At 36.9% G+C, this 12,542-nt stretch overlaps 2 protein-coding genes across 2 annotated transcripts; one reads left to right on the top strand and one right to left on the bottom strand.

The window, feature by feature from the left end:
• Positions 1 to 6,213: 6,213 nt before the first annotated feature.
• On the bottom strand, positions 6,214 to 6,744 carry LOC109126012 (uncharacterized). The gene has a single exon (XM_019228980.2). The coding sequence runs from the start codon at positions 6,624 to 6,626 to the stop codon at positions 6,402 to 6,404; it is 225 nt and encodes a 74-aa protein (XP_019084525.1). The 5' UTR covers positions 6,627 to 6,744; the 3' UTR covers positions 6,214 to 6,401.
• Positions 6,745 to 8,992: 2,248 nt separating this feature from the next.
• On the top strand, positions 8,993 to 10,506 carry LOC104708887 (putative histone H2A.4). The gene is made up of 3 exons (XM_087460412.1): positions 8,993 to 9,258; positions 9,610 to 9,730; positions 10,009 to 10,506. The coding sequence occupies exons 1-3, from the start codon at positions 9,052 to 9,054 to the stop codon at positions 10,041 to 10,043; spliced, it is 363 nt and encodes a 120-aa protein (XP_087316538.1). The 5' UTR covers positions 8,993 to 9,051; the 3' UTR covers positions 10,044 to 10,506.
• Positions 10,507 to 12,542: the final 2,036 nt, after the last annotated feature.

Here is a 12,542-nt window from a genome sequence, read left to right as displayed (position 1 = left end):
AATGCGCATGCAACGAAATTCGGTTTTAAACTTAAAAATCATTAATTTTACTTAGCATGAAGCTAACCTCAACCGAAAATATGCATAAAATTGCAAACATCCTATCTCCTTTCATGCATGCAACCGGTTTATTAAGCAGGTTATGCTAATAAAACTCGCTAAGTCATATGATGCATGAAAACCTTCTCACCAAATTTTAAGTCCACTGTTTCCTTAAAATGCAACCGGATTAACACTTAACCCATTCTTAGGTGAGATCAATGCATGTACTTACTTGCGCATGGTGATTTTATCATAAATCCTACCATGAATGCATGCAATCGATTTTAAACCGAAATGAACATGCAACTACTCTACATGCTTTACCACCAAACTCACATGCACATGGTTACCTTCTCAAAAAGCCTACCATGATCCGCATGCAACAGAATTAAACTAATTCTATATGCATGCATTACCGCAGCACTCACGTTCACATGGTTATCCTACCATGAACCGCATGCAACAAAATTAAACATGCATTACCGCAGCACTCACCCCTTATGCCGATGATGGAAACTCGGATTTCACTGCACCACTTGATCAGATCTCTCTTCTTAGCTCCAACCGCTAAGTACCCCTTGGTCTCCTCTTGAACCGCAGCTCAAAGACTCGGCGACAGCAAGACCTTCTCTCCAAAGACTCCTTCTTTACTTCTCCCTTAACTCACACTCGCCACTCCACTCTCTCTCGGCGATCACTCTTTATTTTTCTCTCTTGGATTTGAGAGAAAAATCTTTTGAGTTTTAAAATGGCAAGAGTTTGGGAGAGAAATGAGAAAAACATCCTTCTCAATCTCGCAAATGGCCTATTTATAGGCAAGAGACTCCTCTTCTTCCTCCTTAGTGGAAATCGACAAATGGCAAGATTTTGGCTGCATGTGGCATGTGTGATCCACGCCCCAATCAGCTCGCGACAATCCATTAAAATCTCCCACTTTGTCTCTGCATGAATGCATGTCTTTTGATTGGTCAATTTCTCTTCGACACAACCCATAGTTCCGTCTCCTTCTCTCGTCCTTCGTCCAACGTTCGCGTCCGCTTACCTCGTCGGTCATCTCCTGAACGTTTTAGGTTCTTTCGGCATTACCCGGACCATTCTCTCCGCTTACGGCCACCATTGGTCCTTTCGGCAACTTTCGGACATTTCGGACAGTACATCCCGGACTGTGCGGATGGTACGTCTCGGTCAGTACAGACGGTACAAATGGTACGTCCCGGACAGTATGTACAGCACGTCCGGCATGGTACATATGGTACGTATGGTACGGACTGCACGTCCTGGTCCGTACATGGTACGCGGTACCATTGGCCATCTTCCAACTCGTTCAGAATTTTTCGGACATTACTTCTGTAATTCCTCTTCCTTCCTCCTTTGGTTTAATTCCATGTCCTTTAATCAACCTTGGCCCATGGATTTTCATTTCGAATTTCACCCCTTGGTGAGGGTCATTACATTCTCCCCCCATTATAAGAATTCGTCCCCGAATTCTCCAACCATCTCCTTCTTTTCTGGGGATGTTGTTACTCCTTGTCATCTGCGACCTCATTTTGTGATCACTATCACCTTAAAACTCCATCGAAGACAGACTTGAAAGTATAAACTTCCTTTTTCTTCTTCTTGGTCCATTTTCTGTCATGGCTCCTCCATTTTATCCTTACTCTACGTACACCATTCGCTGATGCTTTTGGAAGGCTTCTTCATCTCCAGCATTCACTTACTTCTCCATAATTCCCCAAACTTTCAAGCATTAAAGGTCTCTTCTTAATGCTAACATTGGTCCGTTCCTTCGAACTCTCGAACTTAAAGCTTCTCTTTCTTCAGCTTTTGTCCGTTTTCTTCTTTTGGCTCTTTTAACTCTACTCCTTAGAGATCTTTGCTCTTTTTCCAATTTCTTTTAGCTCCTCTTAGCTTTCCTCTTGATGATTTCATCATCTTTCCGCCATACTTGGATCAATAGAAACTTTACTAGTCTCCGATGCTGCTCACATCTGATCCTCCCTTGGTTGATTTCGCAAAACTCAACTCCTTTTTAACCTTTTCCTCTCAAGGCTTGGGTTACACTTTACACTCCTTATTCACCATTTAGCATACAATGCTCTCTCCTTTGCCCTTACTTAGCTTAGAGAAATATTACTTTTCTCTGCCTTGGTTTAGCATAGAAATGCTTCCTTCGCCATCCATTAACCTCTTGCGTTCTCTTTGTCTAATCATAGACAAATTCGCCTTTTCTCTTATATCTTCTTGCACCCTCTTATGCATTTAGGTCTTGGAACATGCATTACTTCTGCACTTCCTTGCCTGTTCTCAGCTCTTTTTCGGTTCACTTTGCCAATTTCTATTGGTTTGTAAAGCACTTTTGCTCCTCCTATTTCTTAGGATTTGCTTTAACTCCTCCCGGTTCTCAACTGATTCCTCTTCTTCGATCAAAACCCCTCAGATTTTCTTGATTTTCTTCTCTTTATTTGATCAAGCTTCGTGGTTACTTACGTGAATCCTCATCAATCGCGCATTAAAGATGCAGGTTAATTATATGAAAATAATCAACAATGCAACCTATAAAGCTTCAAGCAAATCAAGCAAGTAATTAAACAAGCAACGATTAGCATAAACAAGCACACAACAAACAACACAACCACAAAACCACAGAACGGCTAAAGAACTCCAAAGGTACTTTCACAAACAAGGAAAAGATACGAGTTTTACACCACACATAGCCGCTAACTTGAAAGGGTTCGAATCCTAGGCAACAGAACAAAGGTTAGCCCTAAAGGATCACAAAAGATAAACTTTCTGACCCTTACACAACACTCAAAAGAAAACTTCCCTTTTCTTAAACCCAACCACTTCACTGGTTCCTAAGCCTGGTACACACTTCACAGGTGCACACACACAACCTAGGCGGTTCATCAGGCGACGGCTCAGCGGGAGACTCGGTTGCGGTAGAGGCGGCAGACGATGAGGTTCTAGCTAGGTTGGTCGAACTCCCTTCGACACGGTCAACTTGCTCCAACGGGTTCTCCCCCGTTCCCACATCTTGACTTGATGGGTACAAATTCTCTTGCACAACCCGATATGGACAGCCATCTGGCAAATGTCCACTTTCTCCACACACGGTACACCTACTTGGTTCTGAGAACATCAGACGATCTGGTCCAGTCCTCCAGCAATGATTGTTCAAGTGTCCCGGCTCTCCACAAGCCTCACACCTCCTCCAATATCTCAAGCGGTCAGGGTTCGGACAACGATAGGAAAAGTGCCCTCGCAAACCGCACCAATCACACTCAACATTCTCCGGTGCTGTCATACGCCTCAACTCCGTTCTCCAACAATTACGGGTCCAATGCCCAACTCCTTCACACAGCTCACAGTACGGTTGGTTCCGCATATGAACTTGGTTTGGGTACGTCACTCTCTTCCGAGCAGTGGCTCTTACTCTCAGCCGGCCTCTCGGTTGAAAGGTCACTGGTCGTGCGTCTAGTTGCTCCCTCAAATGAAAGTCTTGATAAGACATCCTCTGTCTCTTTGCACTTGAGCTACTTTCTCCCGTTTCGAATCTGTTTTGTTCCCGGTTCAACCTCCTTAACTCCGCCGTCCTGGCGATCCTTCTCAGATCTGAGTCTATAGGTTCTTCTTCTGGTTCCGGCAACACCATCCTCAAAGGTATGGCACGAATGGGACTGTTGCGCCTTGGCACAATCTGATTCGGCTCCACCATGTCTGGTACGACTTGGTCTTGTACAACACGACTTGAACTGGCTCTCGGCCTCACGTCCTCTCTAGACTCCGAGTCTACATCGACTTCTCGATCCTGACCTCTCGGTATTAGATCTTGGTCACTCCTTGATTCCACTACAAAAGTCGGAATCCCTTCATCATCACTCGATATGATATCGATCACCTCCACAACTCTTTCTTGTCTTGCCCTTGGTTCCTCGGGCCTACAGTCACCTTGGTCTGGTCTCTCCTCTTCCTTAACCTCTGGTACGATTAGTTCACCATCTCCCTCATCTACTTTCTCCGGCGAGTGCAACTCGTCCAACATCAGTAGAATCCTGGCAATGGTTTCCGGTCTCTCCTCCACCGGTCGCTCAGTGCTCGTACTTCCCATCTCGGGTGTTACCCCACTCCTTCTGGCAGCAACATTACCTCCGGGCGTATACACGTCCGTCAAGAAATCTAGGATCCTCCCGACTGTATCCGGGTACTCCCTCATATGATCCTCCGGGTTTGCGTTGTCATCTCGATCCTCCACTAGATCCAACAACAAGCTTTGTAATTTATTGGCAATCTCCACCTCTGCCTCTCCATAATCTCCAATAGGAATTGTCTCGAACTTCCCTTGTTCGTCCATTCTAACTTGAAGACGACTAGGTTCTCCAATTTCCAACACAATGGTACGATCATCCCGATCCTCTTCCACTTCTTCTAACTCCTCCGGACATTCGGACGGGTCAGTCTCCACAGATATATTATCTTCCTCCCCAAGCAAACTCCGATCTACACACCACGTGTTCGGATTGATGGGTTCATGGTCACTCTCTGACTCCGTCGACAAATACCCATTGTGGTGTTCAAACCCCTCATGTCTCGGCCCCTCATCTCCCGAACCATCCCCGTGGCCTGAATCACCTGAAGACATCTAAAGCCCACAAGAAACAAGGTAAGATTCTTAGCGTGGACTATGGCTTTTCTTAAGCTAGTCAAGCAAACCACCGGATAAAATTTGTGTTTCTGCGACTCATAATATAGGATGTTTTCAACTTTCTATGCAACTTTTAGATTAAATTTATATTTTATATTATGCAGACTTGTTTACGATTGTTTAAACTTTTTAAAAGTAACTATTTTTTAATATGCGTGTTTTCACTAAAACATCTTATATTTTGAAACGGATGGAGTATAAAAGTAGTCTAAAAGTTGCCTCAAAAATTAAAAACATTTTATATTGTGAAACAAACAAAAACCTTTAAAACATCCTATATTATGAAACGGAGGAAATATTTCTTTCGGTCTAATGGAGAATACTATAAACAAAACTTAAAAAAAAAAAGAAGAAGTAAAGATCATTATTTATTATTGAGGCAAACAAAATTGGAATTTCGAACACTTATATATATTTCCAGCAACATGATCACTCTTTATAGCGACCAATACCACTGGCCACATGAATTTAATCATTTTCGTTTACATAACTATTATTACATAGATGTTTAGTGGATACTCCATCTAAGCTACGACATTTCACTCAATTAAGTCATCTTCGAAAATCAGTTCAAGCTTATAAAATTTGATAGAGTTGTCTGTTTTGTATTTAAATTCTTCAATAAATATTAAAATATATAAACGTAAATTGAACAAATAAACTAGAACTAAAGTCGAATCTCACGTTTCTGGTTAGTGTTTGTTTAACAATTTTTTTTTTTTTTTACGTATGGCTTACCCTTTGCACTTGGTCCCTTAAATCCTTTTGTTTAGTTAAATCATTCCAAACAAAAAATTTGTACTATTCTCGTTTGGCATTTAAATGGATAAATATTAGGTTTCATAAAGATTCGACTTCAAAAGACAAAATAAAGATGATCTATATGTATATGCATGCTCAATGGAGACATCAATTATCATTTTGTTTCTTTTTTTTTCAATACATTTTCCCTGACAGTTAAAGGAATACTAAATGTACTAGTATTACTTTTGGTCAAAATATTAATTATCAGCTTATAAACCAAAATGTATGTTGACTAGTTGAATCAATAAAAATAAAAATAAAAATAATATGGAAATATGTAATTGGAAATTTTGAAGAGAAAAACTAAATCACACACATCTAAAGATCATCATTGTAATGGTAAACACTACACACTAGAGAAGAAAGAAGCATATTTGACTCTTGAGTAAAAGTTTAAATATCCATATATCAATGAAAAAATATATAGTATATTGTTGATGTTTGCGTCTATTTATATATAAATATACTATTTTTTTCGTACTTCAAAGCCCTTTTACACCTTTCAATATAGAAGACCCACGGATCTCTCGGTCAACGTCAACCGTACCATAACATATACTCTTTAAGCATTAGTGTAATTTCTTAAGCGTTACACGAAATTTGTTTTTTTTTGGCTTTAGTAATTTTTCTTCACAATCAAGAAAATTGTTTAATCCAGATTTTGATTTATAAATTCAAATATGATTAGGTTTTCACCTTGTATTCTTCAATTAATATCACCATAAACCCGAAATACGAAATTACATTTGATTCATTATCATACAAAATCTGATTATTAAGCGGAAAGAAAGATAGAAAACAGAGGAAGAAGGCTTATGCGATAATTAAAAAAAGGCTTAATCGTAAAGCGAAATCAATTAGAAGAAACGTTCCCTTTGTGATCCTTGCTAACATTGTCGCTGTGGTTTGCCGGAGGAGCTGCCGGAGAAGGCGGAGGGATCTGGTGGCGCGGTGGCTGAGTAGGAACGGATGAAGGAGGACTTGCTGCGACTGCGAGAGAGATATCGGAGAGGTCATCAAGGGAGATCGGGAAGCTCTGAGAAGGTCTTCTCTGGTGACGGCTTGGTCTCTCAGACATGTTTTAGCTTCGGATTCAGACTAGAAAGATTGGAAAGAGAGAGAGAGAGAGAGAGAGAGAGAGAGAGAGAGAGAGAGAGAGAGAGAGAAAATAAAAAAGAGAGATTGGTGTAAGAGTGATGAGATCGGGAGGCAGAGAGAGGCTGTTTATATAAAAGAGGGTGAAAAACAAATGGGTTAGGTATAGACAGTAATTATCCGAATTGAGAACATATATTAATTGGTAAATTCTACTATTATAGTATTAAAGACTAATTAACAGTAACATGAGAAAAATAAATGAAACATGAATTTGAATAACTAATAATTCTAATTTTTTCTTTCTCTTTATCATTAATTTCGTTAATTTAAAGTTATTTTATTTAAGTTGAATAACTAATTTCTTCTTATCTTTGAATTCGTTGAATAACTAATAATTTATTACGTTAGCTTTTTGAGTTAACTTATTTAAGTTGTTGACCAAAAAAAAAGCGGTATAATTATTTATTTTTTATACATATCAAATGATTCTCTATTTTTTAAGAAATTGTAATATATTTTCATATTTTACTTAATGATCATGTAGTACAATAATGATCACTTAGTACAATCTAATTTATGCAGTGTGGAATTCGTGTTGCAGTGTGGATTTCGTGTTGCTTTATAGTAGTAATTAGTTTGATTGGAGAAAAAAAAAGGTTGATTGGAAATTTCTTACACCAAAGTACTGCTTGAATATTTATCAATCATACCAGGATGAAAACAAAAAGATTGAACAAAAGTGGTAGAACGAAAATGAAAGAAGCATTAACACTAATTCTTCCAAAATATTTTCGTAAAAGCTAGGAGTTTTGTAATCTCTTTCCAAAATAGAAACACTAAATAATATCTCCAACATGTATGCATAGCTTTTCAGCCTAAGTTCTGTGCATGGTCAAATGGTTCAGTATAAGTTCTGCGCATGGTCAAAATGGTTCAGATCTAAACTTATGTGTTGTACTTTTTACACTAGCATGTTTACCTTTTGTTAGGTAAACCTATATTGACCTTAAAATTTGTATTAACTATTATTTGTTTAAGGGCATAAGTCCATGTGGTGTGGGAGATGCATAATTCAATAACCACAATTAACTGTATTTGAATAGTCTTACTTACTCCTGCAAGCGTCTGCAATCTCTTAATGTTGAAAAAGGTTCATTGCGATTATATGTAACTTCTCCGCTGACCACCATGGTTCATTGCACTTAGTGGAAAGAAGAAGAAAAAAAAGTTCATTGCATTTGATGAGAATATATTATAAATGTAGTTCTGACAAAATATTTAAAACTTACGATAAGCTTGTTTACAACATTAAATTAAGAAGCCAAATTATTGTATCTTTTTTCTTTTACTTTTCTTGTATGGAGGACAAACATTTCTCCCCCATGTGAGGAGATGTCAGTCTCGTTGGAATTTAATGTTGTGTTATACGTTCCTTTTAGAACCACACGACACGAATGCAAACATGTATTTAATTGTCTGTGTCAAAAATTTCCAGTTGATAAGATAGATTTAAATGAGACACAAATATTAAACATATATGGTAATTTCACAAGATGTATATTTCTAAATATATATATATATATAGACGTAGAGAAGATATAATATGAATTTAGATTGGATCAGATCAGATCGCTGCTGCATTTTTTCTTTAATAGAACAATGGTATTGTAAGTGGGAATGAGAAGCCTTGAGTGTTATGGTTAATGAGAGATGCGGAGAGATAGTCAATGGATACTACGTACTAACTACTAATGCATGTGAACAATTGTATGGCTTGATACATGATGTACTAAGAGTACAAGATAGGTTGTGAAATGTTGAATCCGTAAAACATTATGGTAAGAGCCATGTCTTTTGGATATGGTTGGTGAATACGTTACATAAATGTGAAACCCACAAACAAAACGGTAAAGAGACATTAACTACAGGAATAGTTATGGACATTGATTATTACAGATACACGTGGGTACAAAGTATGAAAATTAGTTTGGATATCTAAGCTAAAGTAGTAACTTCAAGAGATCATCAGTGATACTAATTGATCAGTGTCCTATAGAAAGCATCCAAGCATTACCAATTATTTCGAATGTTTCCTATGTTTTATTTCTGTTAATTGTTTTTCAAAGTGGTAAAATTTCACTACAAATATAGTATAATAGTTATATAAAAAAAAATTATAAATATTTGATTCAAAAAAGGAAAAAAAAAACGATAGAAATGTATCAGATATTGAAGCCAAGATAGCCAAATCAGCAAATCGTAGCCGTTGAATCATATTCAATCCAAAAGCTAACATTCATCAACTAATAAAACCAAACCAAAGCAATTTCTCCTCTGTTTGAATAATTCCGGTTAGATCAAAAACAAATTCAGTTTCTCGTCTCGAAGTAGTAAAGGGCAAAGTCATGGATTCTGGAACAAAAACGAAGAAAGGAGCAGCTGGAAGAAGAGGAGGTCCAAAGAAGAAACCGGTTTCCCGGTCGGTTAAATCCGGTCTACAGTTTCCTGTCGGTAGGATCGGTCGGTATCTTAAGAAAGGCCGTTATTCGAAACGTGTTGGAACCGGAGCTCCGGTCTATCTCGCCGCCGTCCTCGAGTATCTTGCTGCTGAGGTATATTCTGATTCAGATCAGCTATTGAATTGATTCCGTTGGAATCATCGAATATGTTTCGTTGACCATCAAGTTTTGATTTTAGGATGATGTGATCTTCGTCTGAATTTTAGGGTATATTACTTCTTTGCAAATATATTCTCGGGTCACAAATAGAAAACGATTACTAAGTTGTCAACGTATCATGATGTAACACGGTTCTGATCTTTTCAACTAGTGTTTAGAACCCATCTTTTGGATGTCATCTCATCTTTTGAATCAACTTGTTGCAAAACCTTTACCACAAATTTGAAATGTATCAGAACTAAACAAGTTTCCAAGTCTGATCATTTGTATCTGTTGTCCATCTAGGTTCTTGAGCTTGCGGGTAACGCTGCAAGAGAGAAAAAAGAACCGTATCATACCACGCCATGTTCTGTTAGCAGTGAGGAACGACGAGGAGCTACGGACGCTACTCAAAGGGGTAACCATTGTAAGAAAATAATTATTTCTTACCCATGTGGTCTTATAGTTAGTAGGTTATTTAATTGGGTTTGTTATATTTTGTTTTTAATCATTTGGGAACTAAAAGGACAGGTGTTAAACTACATGTGAAGCTTATGCTTATAAGAACAAGTATTAAGCTACATGTCATGCTAAAGCTTATTAGAGAACAAGTGTGAAGTTGCATGTTGTGTTTGAAGCAATGCTAGACACTTGTTCTCACACTTGTCACCACTGTTTTCATCTCTACTATGATGGATGTTTGAGATGAAATTAGAAGACAAAACCCTTATGAGGAGTAAGGTCCTCTTCCCTCCTATAAATAGATGGTTTGATCCATCACAAATCATCACAAGAACAAAATCAACACATAAAGAAAAGAGTTTATAGGAAAGGGGAGAGAAACCTTATCTTCCACCTAAAGATCATCTAAGAGTTTTTTTTCAAGTCTTCAAGCCAAGCCATTGAAGAAGAAGAAACCATTCAAAGAAGCATCATTTCTACAATGAGTGGAGGTATTACTTTAACCCTCTCTATGATTCTATTATGTGATTAATATAGATGTTTAAGATCTTGGAGTTCATGTTAAAAGAATGTTTAACATGTGGTATCAGAGCTTATGGTTATGAACATCTAATTAATCCATTAAGAATAATAGATTTATGGTTTAAAGAACTGAAAATTAAAGCTTTAAGTTATGATGTTTGTACACTTGAATTTTTGTTTGATTTAAGTTTCAAGTTACAATATGTGTTTAAATTAAAATATATATATATATATATATATATATATATATAAGTGATAAAAGATTGGTTTATCTTAATGTGCATAATTAAGAAATTGATATCACCATAATGGTTATATCTCATAATGATTTGCACATAGAAAACCAAAATATTTAAATTTTGATATGTTTATATATTAATTAGCTACCCACAGGTAGGCTATTGACATAAAACATGATCAATAATTTATTAGAATGTTTGTATATGAGTTAATTAAGTATATCCACAGATAGCTTAATTAATCTGATACATCATTCAAGAATTTTTTTTTGAAAGCTATGACATTAGGATATATTATAATGACTACCCACAAGAGCATTATAATTTGAAGTCATATGCATTCAATAATTTTTGTTAATGTGTTGTTTAAATTTTGAGCCTCAATTAAAGCTTGTTATATCTCTAAATCACAACATCATTTCCTGCTAATTTGCCATCTATGGTCTCTACTGTTTCGATCCTCACTGGAACCAACTTCTCAGAATGGAAAGAGAAAGTTGAGTTCACATTAGGAGTACTAGATATGGATTTGGCACTTCGTGAAGAAGAGCCAGATCCCTTAACTATAAATAGTACTGAGGAAGAAAAGGCTCTCCATAAAGCTTGGGAGAAAGCGAACAAATTAAGCATGATGTTTTTAAAAATGACCATAGCTAGCAATATTAAAACTTCCCTTCCAGATGCAGATAAAGCTATAGATTATCTAGCAGCTATAGAAGAACGATTTAAGACTACAGACAAATCCCTTGCAGGGAAACTTATGGCAGATCTTACAACCATTAAGTATGATGGGACAAGGTCTATGCATGAACATTGCATTGAAATGACCAACCTTGCGACTAAACTAAAGAATTTAGGAATGAGTGTGGACGATTCATTTTTTGTCCAATTTATCCTAAATTCACTACCTCCTCAGTGTGGACCCTTTTAGATCAATTATAATGCAATTGATGAAAGGTGGACATCTGATGAATTTGCTAATAAACTAGTCCAAGAGGAGGCTAGAGTTGGTAGTGAAGGAATTAAAGTTTCCCATCATGTTCAAGGAGCTGGACCTAAAGTTGGGTTTGGGCATAAAAAGAGCCATCAAAGAGCACAACCCACAATGAACGATTCCGATCAAGTTAATCCGAAGAAAAAGGCAAAGAAAGATTACATGTGCAATTTTTGTAAAAAGGTTGGACACTTTCAGAAAGATTGCCCTAAAAGAAGAGAATGGTTCGAAAAGAAAGGTAATCCTATGGGTTCCGTAAGCTTTTTCGAATCTAATTTTACTTATGTTTCTTCCAAAACTTGGTGGATTGATAGCGGTGCTAATGTACATGTAACGAATTCCGTATAGGGATTCCTTACGATCCAGACCATAAATTCAAGTGAAAACTAATTACTGTTGGGAAATCGAGACAAGGCACCAGTTGAAGCTGTTGGCACCTATCGTCTCATTTTAGATGGTGGATTTTATCTAGATTTATATTAGACTCTTTATGTTCCATCTATTTCCCGTAATTTTGTTTCTGTAAGCAAACTTGATTTGACTGGTTTTAAATCTACTCAAGGAGATGGTTGTTTTAATATATTTCTGAACTCTAAACAAATTGGTTCTGGAATATTAGTTGATGGTCTTTATATGTTAAAACTGGCTGATCAACCTTATGAGACACATCTCTCCTTGTATTCTGAAAGTAGACTTAAAAATAAAACATGTACTGATGACTCATATTTCTTGTGGCATAAAAGATTAGGACATATTTCTTATGAAAGAATTAAAAGATTGGTGAAAGATGGAGTCATTCCGAATCTTGATTTTACCAATAAGAAAATGAGTATAGATTGCATTAAAGGTAAGCAAACTAAACACGCTAAGAAATGAGCCACAAGAAGTACACAACTTCTTGAAATCATACATACATATATTTGTGGACCATTTGACGTTCCAAATTTTGGAGGTGAAAAGTACTTCATCACTTTTATTGATGATTATTCACGTTATTGTTATCTCTATTTATTGCATGAAAA

The sequence above is a fragment of the Camelina sativa genome, chromosome 8 (assembly GCF_030686135.1).
Source record: "Camelina sativa cultivar CO46 ecotype springtype chromosome 8, ASM3068613v1".
In the NCBI taxonomy this organism is placed as follows: Eukaryota; Viridiplantae; Streptophyta; class Magnoliopsida; order Brassicales; family Brassicaceae; genus Camelina; species Camelina sativa.
The sequence above is the reverse complement of the archived record's forward strand: the minus strand, read 5'-3'. Positions and strand labels throughout refer to the sequence as shown.